Consider the following 18,040-nt stretch of genomic DNA (forward strand, 5'->3'; position numbering starts at 1 on the left):
TTAATTTATGACAAAGGACCAAAAATATACAAAATGGGGCAAAAGTGAGTTTAAAGCTGTTCGTATGGAAAATAATATAATAATTAATAAATAATAATACAAGAATATACTCTGTGTTTCATGTACAGACGACTGTAAACCTACTTTTGTCCTCCCCTGACCAATAGGGAAAGAATAGTCTCTTTAATAAATGATGCTAAGAATACTAAATCGTCACATAAAAAAATGAAATCAGACCTTGTCTTACATCATACACAAAAAACAACTCAATGGATTAAGGACTTACATTTAAGACCTGAGACTGTAAAACTCTTAAAAGAATATATAGGGGTATGCTCCCTGACATTGGTTTTAGCAGTTTTGGGGCCTGACACCAAAGCCAAAGGCACCAAAAGCAAGTGGAACTACATCAAATTTAAAAGCTCTCCCACAGCAAAGAAAGCCATGAACAAAATGAAAAGGCAACCTAAGAGATGAAAAAAAAATATTTGGTGACTAAATATTTAATTAGGGGTGAATATTCAAAATTAAAAAATACATAAAACTCAAAAGCAAAAATAATATATTTATCAGATTTAAAAAATGGGTAGAGGAATTGAATGAACATTTTTCCAAAAAAATCATACAAATGGGTAAGAGGTACATGACAAGGTGTTTAATATCACTAACCATTTAAATGCAAATCAAAACCACAATGAGATTTCACCTCATGTCCTTTGGAATGGCTCTTATCAAAATGACAAGAGGTGACAAGTGTTAGCAAAGATGTGCTGTTAGTGGGAATGTAAACTGATGTAGACACTATGGAAAATAGTATGGAGGTTCCTAAAAAATTAAAAATAGAACTACCAAGTAACTCAGCAATCCCAGTTCTGGGAATATTATATCCAAAGAAAACACAATTTCTGTCTCATGGAGATACCTGCACTCTCATGCTCATTGTAGCATTATTCACAATTGCCAAGCTGTGAAATCAACCTAAGTGTCCATTGATGAATGAATGAACAAAGACGTGGTGCTATATGTACAATGGAGTATTATTCACCCACGAGAAAGACGGACACTCTGCCCTTCGGAAAACATGGATGGGCATTGTGCTAAATGAAATTTCAAACACCCATCACATCATTATTTTACTGAACCATTAAACTTTTATTTTCCACCACTTTTTATATTCTCAGTTAAACATACTCTGAAAAGAGATCCTAGAAGATCAGTCCAAAAGCATGAATTAGGATCCCAAAGACAGACAAAGCTGGAAAAGAAAATTCTCATACCCAGGTCATGAGTAAAATAGTCTTTCGAAAGAAGAAAAGATCTAAATGCTACAATCTGACAAGGAGCCCATGGTATTCCTTAAAAAGAAAAGAAATACATTACACTGACTTTTTCCAGTTCCAAAACCTCGGTCCACTGACAGTGTTGGGAATGGCACAGGCCGGAGTGTGAACTGTGGGTGGGGGTATCCACACGTGGGAGATGGAAGGATTCCTGGGTACTGGGCACTTTCTAGGGTTGGCACAGGAATGGCACTCACGACAGCTGCAACACAAAGACATTAAGTTTTTAATCCTATGTGTTCACATAACAAGCGATTGGAAGTGGCTAAATGTTCACATCTTCAAATCCACGCCTGCCCTTCTCAGTATCATGCAGGCTCCTTTACTTACCCATTTCACACAAAGTCCTTTATTAATAATTATAGAAAAGACACCTCACTTCTCCAGCATCCACGAAGCATTATCCTGAGGTTTAAAACTTCCCATGGTTTCAAACAAAGGAATGATGAATAAAGCCACCATAAAGCCACCTTAAAGCTTCCTGGTTTGTTGTTTTTGTTTTCTCATTCTTTCTCTTAAGCAAAAATAATGATATTACAAATCTTGGGTTGTTCAGAAATCAAATATATTGTATAGCGTGGGCTGAGGAAATGGAAATTTTCTTTAATTCTGTGAAAGAATATAATGCTTTTGAGAGAGATTGGACTTAAGTAATATTTTATAATACATTCAGAAAAAGAATTTCATAAATATCTCCTGGTCATAGCTGAGTATATTTGCATGGAGAAATGTAAAATAATTTGGCAAGCCATGGAATCTCTAAGTTAGGTACCTGGGAGACCCTAAAGACTCAATTCATATTGCAGTTCCAAGCCCTTTATTACTGTGGAAAGAAATTTTACTTTGCAAGTGTTTCACACTTTGACTACTGACCTGGGTACAAAATGTTTGGAAATAGTAAAGTCTTTTTAAAAATAATAATAATCTGTGTATGTTTCTGTGTCTCAAAAATTCTTGTTGTTGTATTTCCTAACACGACATTGTCAGTATTCTAAATCTTTGGTTTTGAAGTACTTTGCTCCATTATTGATTTCTAAAAGGGCACAGAGGTATACACTTACTTATAACACAACTATTGCAAAAATGATCATCCTGAAGTTGGGTACAACACTGTATTGAAGCCTTCTGGCACTTTCCCCATGAATGCAGTTTTGAGAGCCAGAAGTGCACACACACTCACCGTACAATTCAAAACATTTGCTGCATTGCTATGTTGATGCAAAACATCTCAGAGCGACATCATCAAACATTTTCAACAAATCTCTGCTCTGTGGCCAAATATGACAAAAAATAATCTGTTCTGACACAGCTTGCTGACAATTGAATTTATATCCCACACAGATACACAAAGATTTTTCAAGTAGAAATTCCCTTGCCAAATTACTTAGCTCTCTGAACAGGGTACGTTGGTATTAGGAAATTTTTCCAATATCCTTAAAAATGTTAGCACTAAATGTGACCTATAGGAAATCTAAAGTGGCGATTACATTTAAAGTTACAACTTTAGGAAATTGAGCCCTCTGAAGTATATGTATATTATACTTACATCCAATTTCAATAAGAAATGAAGAGTCAATAGAATACTTATACACCTTTGAAATGACTTTCTCACATAACCTTTGTTATCTCCAAGCTCTGTGTTGCTAAAGCTGTATCCAAGGAAAGGAAATGACTTAATCATACAATCATAGTTGATTTCAAAGCAAATTCTTAAGTTCCTAATAAATAAAATGGGCTTTTTGCAACCAAAGTAATTGATAAGGCCTTAGATAACTATGCTGATAAAATCACAGATCTGTATCTTGGCAGAGTTGTGATTTCATTCAGTCACATGGCAGATGTTCAGCAAGCACCATTATTTGCTAGGTATTGAGCTATATCCAGAGTTAATATGAAGATGGATAAGATAATTTGTTCTCTATCATGTACTTTACAACCTGTTAGAGGAGGGAAGTTTGGACTTGAGTACCTAAGAATATGAGGCAGTACTGTGTAATTAATGCCACAAAGGCAGTATAAAAATGCTATTCAAATACGAGAAAGGAAGCTATCATTTCTGGATGGAGTAATCAGAAAAGAGAATTTATGAGATCTTGCATCATATCTGCCCTGGTCTTTGAAAGATGCACAGAACTTTTTTAGGTAGAGATAGCCACTGTGTCATTCCAAAATGAATGTTTAGAAGAAAATACAAGTAAAAGGCAATGTATACTAGTGGACTGACAGTTAATCTAGATCAGTAAGAGTCTAGAGTATACATAGAAGGGCATAGTAACAGGAAACGGGAAATGCAGACCTGAATCTGATATGCTGAGGAGTTTGTACTCATTTTCCTTGGTAGACAGTGGGGAGCCACTGGGGAAGTTTATAGAATGGAATGCCATGTTTAATTTCTTTTAGGAAGAAATCTGACAAGCAGGATACAAAATCATCTGGAAGACACTAGAGATAGGAAGAATAATTATGAAGCTGTTTTGACAATTCTAGTGTGAGGTCATAATAAATAGAATAAAAATATGACTCCTGGTAACTAGAAGGTACCAGGGATTCAAAAGATACTGTGGAAGGAAAGTCAAATGGAAACTTACTAGTGAAGAAGTTATATAAAGGACAAAAAGGTACACAAAGATGCTGAAGCACAAGGATTTATAAGAAGAAAGCTACAGTTGATTGGTATAGATAGAATTTAGTGACAAGAGGAAAAAGACTGCAGGAAAAAAATAAATAAAACAGAGGCAGCTTACATAGTCTCTGTGTAGTAAAATGAATAAAAAAAAGGGAAAAAATGGCTTCACAGAATATTATAGCTGGACGTATAATGATTAGAGCGCAGAATTCTGAAGACGGATCTTCTGCATCCAAATTCTGGTTCTGCCACCAAATCACTGTGTGAATGAAAGCTATGTTCTTAAACTTTCCAAACCCTTGTTTGCTTATCAGTAAAACAGGAATAAGAGTACCTATCCTATGAGTTGAACAGTTAGAATTCATTTTAAATTCCATATAAGTTTTTTCACTTACTAGAGAAAAAAATTCAGACATCTGTTCAAGTATGAAGGAGATATGATGTATAGTAAGCAGGAAGAAACAACTGTTATCATATTCATTTGACTAAATTTTATCAATTGTGTGTCTACCATGCGCCACGCTCTGTTTTGGGTATTGAGGATACACAGTAATCCAAACTGGTAATATCTTTGCACTCATATAGACTGCATTAAAATGTGGGAAATAGATACTAAATAAACATAAAATGCAAGTAGGACAGTCATACACAATAAAGGATGATGTCAGGCAGAATAAAGAGGACAGAGAGTGACTAAAGATGCTGTGTTTGGCAATTGTCAGGGAAGTCCTGTTTGTGAAAGTGGCAGTTGAATGATATGAGGAAATAGCTATGCAAATATCAGTGAAAACAGATTCCAAGCAAGGAGAACAGCAAATGAAAAGTCCCTGAGTTTGAATGTATATGATTATCAAAAAAGCAGAGAGGACTATCTGGCTGAAATGGATTACAGAAAGGAGTAGCAGGAGATGAAATGAGGCGTAAGGCCAGATTTGGGTCACATGGTGCCGTGTAAGGTATCATAAAATCATTGGATTTTGTTCTACATGTGATGGAAGACAAGAGGAGAAACACGAGGAATATCTTTCAATATTTGTATATTGAAAGGCTAATATAGAGACAACTTACTCTAGGGTCAAGAGCTAAAGGAAAGAAAGTAGGTAAAAGCTTGTAGATATAGTCTATGACCCGTAAGAGATGGTGGTATCTAGGATATATATGGGCAGAGCAGTGGAGATGGGAAGGAGCAGTCAGATGTGGGACAGGTTTTGAAAACAAGAACTATAGAACGTGGTGAAAGATTGAATTCAGAGTATGAAAATACCAGAATGAAGAAGCATGAGACTAAAGTTTATACCAAGAGTGAATAAATCAATAGTGGTGTCATGTATTGAAAAGGGAAAGTAGAAGTTTGGAGTTGGGGAGAGGAATTATAGAGGAACAAGATTTCATTCTGAACATAGATGTTTTCTTCTGAGATAGCCATTTGGAGAAGTTGAGCCAGTGTTAGATATGGAAGTTGATGTGGATTCTGGGAAGAGATTAAGATGGGGATAGAATTTGGGATTCATGAGCATTTACATGGCATTAGGGCCATTGGTAGTGGACAATCTTTGAGCAAGCCAGTGTAGATAGAAGAGAGAAGCTTGAAGATTGAGCCCTGGTGCACTCTATGATTCTTAGAGATTGGAAAGAAGAGAAGGAACAAAAAAAGGATGCTGAGAAGGAGCAGCCAGTTGGATAGGAAGAAAACCAGGAGCATTTAGCATAGGACAAGTCAAGTGGAAAAAGTATTTCAGGAAAAAGAGGGAGAAGCTGTGTCAATTCTGCTGAGCACCGAAGAATTGACCATTTGGTGTGACAATGTGGAGATTATTGATAACCTTGACAACCATGGCTTCACTAGGAAGGGACTGGAAAAAATGGCATTAAAATTAATAACGAAGATTCGAAGAGGAAAAAGTAAGTATAGACAACTTTAAAAGAGTTTTTCAAGGTAGGAGAGGATTGGAGCTTTAGTTGAAGGACAAGGTAGTACCAAATTGAGGGTGCTATATAGAACAGGAATTGTGGGAAAACAGTTGTGTGCTTTTTGGTGTTATCAGTTGGAGGGAAAACTAATAAATCAGAAAAGGGCAGAAGAATCTTTAAGCAAGTAAAAAGGGAAGTCCACAAGAGAAAAAACTGGCTGTAGATAGAAGTACAAACAGATCGACTAGAGTTGATGAAAAAATAAGAATACTATTTCTGAATGCTTCTCTTTCCTTAGTGACATAAGCTGAGAGTGAGGAAAGGAGAAGTATTGGGAGGAAAGAAGAGAGGTACCAGGAGTCTGTAAAATAAGAAGATATATAAGACATCCATCTTATAAAGTGAGACAATGAATGGCTACAGAAATGTAGTGTCATTGCCAAATAGACAACAGCTCACCTTGGATTTGTGGTCATAAATACCCAGTAAGCAGGCTGTGTTTTCCTCCAGTGTCAGCTGTAGGGTATGTGGTAAGAGTGGGTCGTCGTCGTCGTCGGCGGCAGCCGTCCGTCTCGAGAGACGATGGTGTAGCTTCTTAAGAGTCTATCTGCACCGCCGAGAATGGCTGTGCAGTCCGACTCGGGAGTGACACGGTATCTGTCTCCTCCCGTGTTGAATCGACATCTTGCGATGACGCTGAAGCTACAGAGCCTGGGCAGGGTAATATGGAGGGTCTGCTGTTGCCCATGCAGCAGACCCCCCCTCTCTTCGCAGCTGAAGGGTCCAAGGGAAAGACGGAGTCAATACAGCTTGGCTTCAGGTGCGCCGCAGGAGTTGCCGGTGTTGACTACAACGTCAAACCGCCTTAGGGACTCCGGCTCCGGATTTTCTGTCAGGGTTTACTCCCTTAGCCTTTCCCCTGAAGAGGTATGCCGCAAGGCAGCGGAGGTTTTTTGGAGTCAGAGTTTTCCTTCTCTGATGGTAAGAGTGGGTAGAGAAGCTGATTCAACCAGGGTTGGAAGATTGAATTTGGTGTGTGAAAAAATCAGAATGAAGAAGCATGAAACTAAAGTTTATACCAAGAGTAAACAAATCAATAGTGGTACCATGTATTGAATAGGGAAAGTAGAAGTTTGCAAGGGATTAAAAGTAATAAATGATACTGGATTGAACGCTGAGTGTGGATGAAAATGATAACATGATGTCATGAGAAACACTGGGAAGGTGGCAGAGTTAATGGACTGGAGATAATAGTGGGATTGAAGAATTGTTGACAAGGGGGTAATCAAATAAGTGAGCAGGAAAGTAATAAGGTGCCAGCAAAAGGCGCGATAGAAACGGACATTTGGTAGGGGGTGCGATTACTGGTTTAGTGTGTGACATGACATTGATGAATTGCAGCGGGAAAGAGCCCACGTCATCTCAGCTAACATAAGGGAACTAACAGCCTGGGGCATTGGATGGATTGTCTGTGTGGGTATTGTAATTACCAAGATTAATCATAGAGGTAATTGGAAAGGAAGTGATCCCCAGATGCTCATATCTTCAGTGAATATGGAATTATGACAGAAAACTTCAATAAGAAGTGGTAGGTACTAAGTATGTGAGTATCTCTTAATACTTGCTTTATGGGTGTTAGATTATGTAAGTCTAAACATTGCAACCATTAAAAAGTAAAAAAAAAAAAGCTATGAAGGTCATTATTAGAATAAGGTCAATAATATTGACAGAAATTTCAGCTCTTTTTATGTCAACTCATATTTTACTATGTCTTAAACATGTAGCTGTTCGCCAAAAAATATCATTGTTTGTAACAAATACAACAACAGAGTGAAATTTCTGACTACTTCTTATAAATAATATGGTTTTAGTCATTCTTCACCATGCCCATTTGCCCAGAAAAGTTCAGAGACAACTTTAATTATTTTTTGATAATTGATATAGAAAAGATACAAACAGAAATCACTTCATTTCTTCATTGTGGTACCAATCCTTACCCACCAGGATTGTTGGACTGTGCCTCCATGGGAATCATGAGTTTCGCCCGGGTGGCTCGGCGAGCAGCCAGTGACCTCTCCAGAGTGGACATGGAGCTTCCTGCTTCTTCAGTGTCTTGACCTACAAGAAAAACAATACTTCTTCAATGATTCAACATTTTACGTCATTTCTAGCCAGACACTCCAATGCCTTTTTCATTTTCTTAATGTATTAAATAATACTATCTTATTTCTTATTACCAAAACAATATACCATTGCTAATAAAATTTACCTTAACCTCATTACCCAGAAAATAACATTATTTACATTTTGTTATGCATAATTTTTGCATATTGCCCTGGCTGGTTTAGCTCAGTGGATTGAGCGTCGGCCTGCGAGCTAAGTGTCGCTGGTTCGATCTTCCAGTCAGGGTACATCAGAGAAGGAAAACTCTGACTCCAAAAAACCTCCGCTGCCTTGCGGCATACCTCTTCAGGGGAAAGGCTAAGGGAGTAAACCCCGACAGAAAATCCGGAGCCGGAGTCCCTAAGGCGGTTTGACGTTGTAGTCAACACCGGCAACTCCTGCGGCGCACCTGAACCCAAGCTGTATCGACTCCGTCTTTCCCTTGGACCCTTCAGCTGCGAAGAGAGGGGGGGTCTGCTGCATGGGCAACAGCAGACCCTCCATATTACCCTGCCCAGGCTCTGTAGCTTCAGCGTCATCGCAAGATGTCGATTCAACACGGGAGGAGACAGATACCATGTCACTCCCGAGTCGGACTGCACAGCCATTCTTGGCGGTGCAGATAGACTCTGAAGAAGCTACACCATCGTCTCTCGAGACGGACGGCTGCCGACGAATTTTTGCATATGTATGTCGACATGAAAGTGAGAAGGCATAATTAATATATTTTTCAAAAGTGGCATTATACTATATATATCATCTTGTAAACTTAAGACAATAACATGAAAATCTTTCTTTGTTAATAAATGTCAGTAATATAATTTTAATAGCTCTATAACATTCAATTGTATGAATTTACCATAACTTATGCAACTAGTACTTAAGGCCCAAAGGCAATAAATCTTACTATATATGAACTTATTATGATTCCATAAAACATCATACTAAAGACCCATTTAAGTTAATAAGCAAGAATGATATATGCAGATCTGAAAAGTTAATAAAAACATATGTTGAGAGAAACATAACTTAAGTTCTGTATAGTGCATAGCACTAGAAAGTATACTATTCATTGACATGGAAATTTGTTCTTTTAACCAAGATAGTCTAGAGAACAATTAATGTAATGTAAAGCATAACTAGAATGATTTTGCAGTTGAACTTCTCCCAGCACTTATTGAGAGATCTCAAAACTAGCCTGGCTGGCCCCAAATGTCATCTGAGAACATAAAGGATAAAAGAAAAAAATCAAGAAAGAAGAGTCTTAGAAATCATTGGCAAAACCTTCTGAGGGCTGAGAGATAATTTCACCCCCTCCAGTGGGAGGCAGAGGTACTCTCCCCTCTTGACGTCTAGTAAGACAGAGCTTCAAGAATAAATACTTGTAGTGTTGAGATTGATGCAAATGAGCTCAACTATTCATTTATTCTCCAAGTAGAAGCCTGTTCATGCAACAGGCTTGCTGTTCTACCCTGCATCTATTTAAACAGAGGAAGAGGTATCTAAAGAGATCAAAGCTGAGAGAGGGCCAGTGTGGATTATATGCGCTTTCATCACTTGGCCAGGCAAAGATGTAGGTGATTCCTCTGGGTCAAGTGTGCACATGGGAAGTTGCTGAGGCTTGAGTTCTCTTGCTGAGGAAGTCTTGTTAATCCTTCACATTGAAACAATTAAAATACTTTGATTTGGTTTAAAAATAACAGCTACTTATTCTACAAACGCATCATGGGTAGACCAATGGATTTTTTTGATGAAAGTACTTGGTTGATTATTCAACTTCCCATAAGCATTTCAAAAATACGAGGACCCACGGAAAGCAAAATATCTTACCACCACCATCTAGATTTCTTAGTTATCCCTGGACATGATTGTTCTGCACCATTTTATTAAACAGTTGATTTTTTTCTTCAGATCACTTCGTATACCCACAGAGCCTTCAAATAGACTCCATCTAACTAGCCTAGTGATCATATAAGTGTGATTGCATGGTGATAAGAATTGATCTCTGTCATAACCAAAGCACAGTAACAGAATAGTCAATATTTTCGTATTTCAAATGTCTCTGATGTAATTTTTAAAGGAATTGACAGTAAATTTAAAATCAGTTTTCAATTATCCACAGACATAGAGAACTAAAAATGGTACAATGGCTTCAACTTTTATTGCCTTGACAAATGTTTTGTTGAAGATTTAACAAAAAGGAGTCGATTCATTGAAGCTTCCCATTTCAGTATTTCCCAACAATATTACCTCCTACCTCTTAGAAGTCTCAAGAAGCATTGCAATTATAAAAGGCAGGCAGCGGGATGATGGGATAGAAAGTAAAACTGGTTAATCAACCAAATTTATATCAGATTATTTTAATGACTGGTAAATAACTGCAAATGAGTGGGAAGGATACCTCTGCAAAAGAGGGAGTGGGGAACACCCTTGTGGGGTCTGGAATGAGATGTTTTTCCTGATGCAGAGATGAAAGAATTACCTGAATGAGAGGTGCTTTTGCTTCCCATTTGGGCTTCTGACTGGCTGTGACTGACTGGTGTGAGCTCTTGGCAGCTTTGGATGGGGGAGTCTCTTCCCGCCGGGTCAGTGCCTGATGGCTTCTCGATGTTTTTCATCTCCATTTCCTCATGATGTATCCAAAGATCAGGGGGCCTCAGGTCCTTCTGGCTGCCCTTTCTTTTGCCAACGCTGTGGGTGGCCCGCTTCCTACAGACCAGAATTGGAAGGCAAATGTGAGTGCTCCTCTTTAACGGCTCCTTTCTTTTCTGCGTCAATCCAAGTTAGAAGCAGGGAAACAAAAGCACTCCCAGGAGGAAACCTGTGAAATCCAGGAGTTGGCAGGCTTGCCTTGGCAGCCTTTCCTCCTTCCCCAGGAGCCTCACCACATTATAGGAGACGTGGTGCTGAATCCCCAGGGCCTCGGCGGCCTGCCAGGGAGCACCTTCCTCCAGCTGCAAATTCCAGCACACGCTGACAATGGGTTAGATGGAGCCATATGCCAAGCTTTGGAGCTAGGCGTAAGGTACCTGAGTGTAACATCTGCTTAGGAGATAAATGAAGGAAATGCCTTGAAAGGACAAAAAGAAACAAAAAGGCCAGAATCTGTGCCAACAGCCGAGATTGGAGCTTAGAGGGAAGTCTATACCTCAGCCGAGTAATTTAATGTGTAATTGGCATGCTTGCTCTTTAAAGACAAAAGGCCACGTAAGGACATTCTTAGGAAACACCTTTCCCTTGGGGTCACGAAGCGTCTGGATTCAAACACAGTAAAACTCATTCTTTTGAAAAGAGAAGAACGCACGTTGAAATGTGCTTCGAATGGTCCACATTTTACTCAACAAGGATTCTGCAATCATAGATTTTGTATTTTTTTTAGGGGCCACCTCTTCTTGGGCTTAGTGAGATTCAGCTGTTGCCTGTATGCTAAGTGAGGTGACACGATGCTCACACTGGCCATTCTCTGCTGCAGGGGTCGGGACACATGGCCCAAGGCCAGATCCGGCTGCCCCTGCCGCTGCCGCCTGCTTTTGTAAGGAAAGTGTTATCGGAATCCTCCCGGGCTTATTCAGCGTTGGACCGGAGTGTTGAATAGTTGCAACAAAGAATCACATGGCCCACAAAGCCTGAAATATTTACTATTTGGCCTTGTTAAGAAGGAGTTTTCAATCTCTGCTCTCTACATAGCTTTATAATTTTAAAAATCTCCCCTTGTAGCTTCAACTTTTTTTAGAATAATAATGGAGCTTTATAAGGCAAACTTCAGAGAGTTAAAATCTAACCGTTGACACCAGAGAAGCGCCTCCTTCTCACTTTCCCAGCTTGCAGCAGTGTCTAAGAACTGTGTTTTACGGTTGCTAAATGGTTCAAGCTACTCCAGGCGAACTCTGTCTGAAACCTGTGCAAGGCCATGAGAGTGGTTTTGCTTTCCCAACCACCGAGTAGGGTGCTTGGTGCATATTAGGCAGTTAATGAATGTTCAGTAGTGTGATTGGTTAACCTTTCCTTAGTGTTCTTTTCTTTCTCTTTCTTAAAGCACGCCAATGAGGATAAAAAACAAAGAACAGACTTAATATCTGTCTAGTAGTTTATGAGAAAAATAATGCAGTGTTTTCTGCTCTACTTTTCCCCCCCCCATAGAACCCACATTTTGCTGATTTCCTGGCAGCAACCTCACTCTGAGTGTAGGTAATAGCCTACAGAATAACCCTTAAGATAATAACTCTGCTATCCGTGTATTCCCTGAATTCATTTTTTTTTTTTTAACATTCCACCTGCCCATAGAAAACTAGTCTGCAACTCACACATGGCTCTTAATGTAATCTAACCCTGGCAACTTAGACAAATTTAATGTCATTCTCAAACCTGTAGGTTTCATCCTGTTATCTTTTTTCTAACTAGTCAAAATACTAAATAACTTCAACTCCAGTGCTTACATAACTGCATACAGAGAAGCCCCGGTTCCCAAATCCAGGACAAGAAAGACTGTTCACAATAACTCAATATGGAAATAGCCTGTGGTAAATAAATGTGTCAAATAATGTCTGAAATTAGAAACAAGTTATAAATTCTCATTTATCTTTGCTCACATGCACGCCTTATCCATTCCTCCATGTACCAGTCCCCTTGACCCCAAGCACCCCCGGATGAATTCTATATATATTTGAAAAAGTTACAAACTTGATTGAGGCAGAATCTTTTTTAAGTTATAATTTATAACCCTCCTATGGGAAGAAATGATCACTCCTGATAAAATGCATAAGCATTTTTCCTATGGATTTTAATGAGATCAGTCCTCCTCTGAGAATCTACTCATCCACCCAGCCTCCTGTCTGTCAGTCAAGGATCTGAAGATCTCTAAATAGACTCTTATTTCCTTTTCTGTATGTATTTTGTGAAAGACCTTTGTTCTCTATATTGTCTTTTATCAAGAGAAAAATCTTTGGCCTTGGAGAGGTCTCCCTCTCCTTCTGATGACAGTCGAGCAGGTCTGTAACCAAACTGATGTTTGCTCATGCCTACGAGGTCTGAAATTCGTCTTCAAACCCATAGGAACAGCCGTGACCCTGGCCTCCTGCCCATTTGCCTCTTCCTTGACATAATGACTGCTGTCCATTGCAGCTCCCAGTTCTTCTGTCTCTCCATTGGGACCTTCAAACTTTGGGTGCAGGTGAACCTAGTGCAGAAGTTCCAGCAACCACAGTATCACCTGGGAACTTGTTAGAAATGCACATCCTCAGGCCCCACCTCAGATCTTCTGAAGCAAATACTTGGGAGGGATGAGACCCAGAGACCTGGAGAGGAGCCTCGTGCCCCTAAAGCTTTAGAAGCCCTGTCAGTGAATTGTTTGGAGGTGGTTGTTTTTATTTTAAAGCTAGTTTTTCTATTTGATACAGACGTACTACATTTATCCTTCCCACACATGTACCTTTTGTCACAGGCTTTTGACTTTCAAAAGTAGTTGTAGAGCAGGGGCGTTTTTCCCACCCCATGTATTTTCGAATAAAAACAAAGCAAGATATCTTCTAAGGCTCTTGCTATTTCTCATACTGTGGCAAAGCTTTCACAGCATAATCATATACTGGTGTTTTGTGTTTTATTTATCGATTTATAATCCATTCATCCGTCCATCCATTCATCTGTCCACCCATCCATCTTATTATCTAATCTTATTTCTTCTGCCCAGAGTGCCTCCACAATCCTATTTAGTTATAAACTACTAATTCTTTCCTTTCTCCTGCAAGAAGCCTTCCTCACCACTTTAGGTCAGTGTGATCCTGAAATACCTAAATCATTTCCATGATCTCTCCCTACACCGCTTACCTTGCATTGATCACTGTCTGTCTATTGAGCTGGCCAGATGCTCCCTGGGTATGGATGGTTTTCCTCCAGTGATACTGGAGCAACCTCTGTTTCTGTCACCTCCAACATCATCCAGTGTTTTAAAACATTTATCCATTTGCTTATTCAGTGACTGTTTATGAAATATTGGGTAGGTGTCAAGAACTCTGCTAAGTACTAGAAACGCAAAGACAGGCGAGGCATTGGGAGCTTAATAAATGTATGAAAAATGATGTGGCTCTTGGGAATTTCTGCTTTTGTGGCATAAGGAGTTTGCACAGGGACACGGTAGGCAGGAAAGCTGAAAGAGTAGAAGGGGCCAAATCATAGGAGGCTTTGCCTCTATAGAAACATTTTTAATACCAGTAAACCTGTGGGGAATCGCAGAAAGATTTGCAGCTCAAGAGTTAACATTAATCAGATCTGTAAGTACTTTATATGATGTAGATCACATATGCAGCACATAGAAATTACTTGAATTAAATGTTTTTCATTATTGATTTAAAAGTATCTTTTGCAAAGTTATTCTTTGATTCTTCATTGGCCCACCTGCTCTTTACTTTGCATATAACCTGTTATTGTAAGAGGAGTTCCTTTTCTTTTCCCTTTTAGAGGGTATGCTGGGGATGTGAATAGGTAAACCAGAGTTGACTGAGTATTCATTTTATTTGACAATGCCCTGTGAAGTTCTAAAATACTATTGCCATTTCATAGACTCTTCACCACATTGTAATACATTATTAAGTTCCCACTCTGTGCTTAGGTACACTCAGCTCAAGTTATGCACAAGAGGCAGACATATAGCTCAGCACGAATTTTCTGTTCAGATAGACATGTGCCCAAGATCTGAAGGGAGACTGAGGTGGGGAAGCTCTGCACTGCTGGGAATTTAGGGAAGGATACAGGAAGGCAGAGGCCTGAAATGAGGGCAAAAAATGATTATAATTGACCAGGAAAATATATTGGGAACTATAAACACCTGTCCTGACTCCTCTATCCAAATCCTTCCCCAAGGTTTCTCATGTTCTATATTGATTACTCTTATTCTACAAACTGCTACTAAGAATTAAAAAAAAAAAAAAAAAAAAAGTCTTGGAAACCCAGGAAAATGTGTCCTAGATACTCAAATAAACCTGTGTTTTCTCAGATGGAATTAAGGTCTATTGGTGTCCTAAGTGGTTGCCAGTTAAAATCTCTGTGTGGTGGATATTGAAAAGTGACTAAAATGTTAAAACTTTGGAAATCAGCACAAGTGACCTATAATAGTTAAAGTAGAATAGATTTCATTTAAGAGTTTAGGCATTTGGTCCTCAGTAATGAAAATAATTATTTTGGTCAAGAGTTGAATAGGTGCTAATATTTAAATCTTGTTGTGTACCTGTCAAATCAAATAGGAGGTTTAGTCAGCTGGTGATTCTATTAAGTGAAACCTGGATTTTATTTGCATATTTAAATTTAATGCATTCAGACAAGTTGTTGATCATCTGCACAGGTTACTGGCTCAGAAATGTGATAATCATGTGTCTTGGATTTCCAGGATATTCTTACTGTCAAACATGTTGTCTTTAGTATCTATGAATACACCATATACATGTTCTATATTTTGGCCACAAAAATACTATTACTTTATTAAAAACACAACACAACCCCCCCATGAATTTAAGCTTCCATAAAACACTTTTTCTATGCTATGCTATTCTTTAATCTCACTAATTCAAAATGTGTAAGAATCATCTCTTCAAAGTGGTACAAAAATTTAAATTAATAACTAAAGAAAAATGCAAAATTATTATTTTATATTAGTTTGATGTTAACTGCTGCTATATGTTTCTATAATTCAGTAGTATTCCATGGGGAACTTCAGTATTTATAAGGTAGAGGGGATGATAAAAAGTATGTAGTCCTTCTCATTTGAGGAAACTAACAGGGATTAGGTCTTCCCTTAGGTTTAAGTAAATACCATTAATTTAATTAAGGAAGTGGTAGAATCAGGACTAGATCTTGGGATCTAACTTCTGTTATTTATTTTATATCATAGAAATTAAAATCTTCCAAACTAGAAGGTGAGTCAATCTGATAACTTACCTCATTATTATTTATGATGTGTATATGATAAACTTTGTGAATATGATTAACCATCAAATAAAATGCACTAAATTGAATGAGGTATTACTGATAGTACACACACACATGTTTCAAATCCATTTGAATTCAGTTCAAGTCCCCCAGTAAAACACAAAGACAATTTACATTCTCCAGCACTCTCAGATAGAGAGATATTGAAGAAGCCAATGAATGGGTTTCCTACTTCACCTTATTAATTACATTAAACTCCCATTTCTCTGAGAGCCCTGTAAGAAACATTATTTCTGTTTCAAATTGGAATTGATTTTGCTTTTGTCTGCATTACTTAATTTGTTCTGCAAGATTCAGTGGTGGTGGTATCAGGGAAAGGAGTCCTCAATGAAATTTTTTAAAAAACCCAAAAAACAAAAAAATGAAACAACACAAACAGACAAAAAACAAGAAAACAAACAAACAAAAATACCTAAATTTAAACTCAGAGGTATGTAGAAAGAGAAAAAAAAAATTTTCCCTCCTGTTTCTGTTAATAGATCCAAAGAGATAAAGATGATGTCAATGGGTCTGTTACTGAGGAAACATTGCAAAAATATGCCAAGTAAATATTAAGAGTCTTTGGAAGGGAGGAGAGGCACCTAATACAGGAACTCTATATTCATTTTCTTTGGCCTTCCAGTTATTGATGAGGTGACTTGTTCTTTTATTAATTTATTAATTTTAAAGACAATTCATACCCCGGACACAGCTTCTACTCTTTCTAAATAAAATCTTTACGCTCTTACCAAGGTGCTTAGTGTGGAAATTAAGATAATTTGAGGAGGATCCAAGATGGCAGAGGAGTAAGTGCAAGCTCCACTAACCTCCTCTCAGGACCAATCTGGACTTACAACTTAATTGTCGAGAAATCACCTGGAATAACCAACTGAACACTAGCTGGAGAAAAATCTTATAACCACAGAGAGACAGAAAAGGCACTTCATCACAACACGACTGGTAGGAAGTGCAGAGATGCAAAAGGTATGGCTGGGCTCCCACGGGTAACAGCTGAAGGGACTGAGAAACAGCTCAGCAGCCAGGGGTTCCCTCTGACAAGGGCAGGGTCTAAATCCCTAGCTGGGCTTCCCAGCCTACAGCAACAGAGCAGAAAGTAAAATAGCATCCAGCTGTGAAAAGTGAAAAGCCACAGTGTTTCTTGCTGGCCTGAAAGAAACAGTTGGAGACAAAGAGCTCTTAAGCAGAAAATGTATGAAAATATTTTGGCACCCACTTACCCCGGGCTCAAGCTGAGGGAGGGCAGAGAGGACTAGAGATGCTTGGACAGAATTTGGGGCGGTGGCTCTGAGGAGAGAACTGAGGGAGCAGCCGAATGGGCCCCAGTGCTGACGCATTCCCCATACTGCAGGCAGACCATTCCCCTCCAAGTGGCATCAGCTGGAGGGGAAGCAAAAGCCCTGCCCACAGGAATTGATCTGCCTCACCCTTGGAGTTTAAGCCTGACTGCTGATCACAGACTGAATAGATTAACAACTAAAGGAGACAGACAAAGGCAGTAGATCTCTGGTAGTCTCCAATAGGCTGCCTAGGCCCAGACTGGTACACAATCTGACGCTAGCAGGGGCAGATCCAGGAAGTGCAGATCAATCTAAAAAGCAGAAACAAACAAGAAGAGTCACAAAAATGGGGAGACAGAGAAAAAAAACCCTATCAAGAGGAAAGGAGGAATTCCCAGAAAGAATGCTAAATGAAATACAGGAAAGCAAACTATCAGATATGGAATTCAAAACATGGATTATAGGGAAGCTCGAAGAGCTCAGTGAACTCAAAGAAAACTACAAAGAACTCCAGGGAAACTACCAGGAACTGACTGAGAATTACACCAGCATAAAAAAGGACATAAAAGCTATCAAAAGAGCCAGGAGGAAATGAAGAATACAATTTCTGAATTGAAGAACACTGTAGAAGGAACTAAAAGCAGGCTAGAGGAAGCAGAAGATTGTATCAGCAAGCTGGAGTACAAAGTAGAAAAAAATTCCCACACAGTGCAACAAAATGGAAAAAGACTGAGAAACAATGAAGA

General features: G+C 38.7%; 1 protein-coding gene across 2 annotated transcripts in view; it reads right to left on the bottom strand.

Moving 5' to 3' along the window:
* The window catches only part of DCC (DCC netrin 1 receptor), a 1,006,514-nt gene that overhangs the window by 33,436 nt on the left and 955,038 nt on the right, over positions 1-18,040 (bottom strand). The window contains exons 24-26 of one of the 2 annotated variants that reach the window (XM_090285089.1): positions 10,523-10,749; positions 7,879-7,995; positions 1,387-1,542 (exon numbers count right to left, since the gene is read on the bottom strand). In XM_090285089.1, the coding sequence (XP_090141215.1) occupies positions 1,387-1,542; positions 7,879-7,995; positions 10,523-10,749 (500 nt within the window). Of the gene's footprint in view, positions 1-1,380; positions 1,543-7,878; positions 7,996-10,522; positions 10,750-18,040 lie in introns of both variants that reach the window. The other variant, XM_090285088.1, reaches the window with a different exon arrangement.

Source organism: Furipterus horrens, unplaced genomic scaffold, assembly GCF_987537825.1.
Source record: "Furipterus horrens unplaced genomic scaffold, mFurHor1.1.pri manual_scaffold_8, whole genome shotgun sequence".
Classification (NCBI taxonomy): domain Eukaryota; kingdom Metazoa; phylum Chordata; class Mammalia; order Chiroptera; family Furipteridae; genus Furipterus; species Furipterus horrens.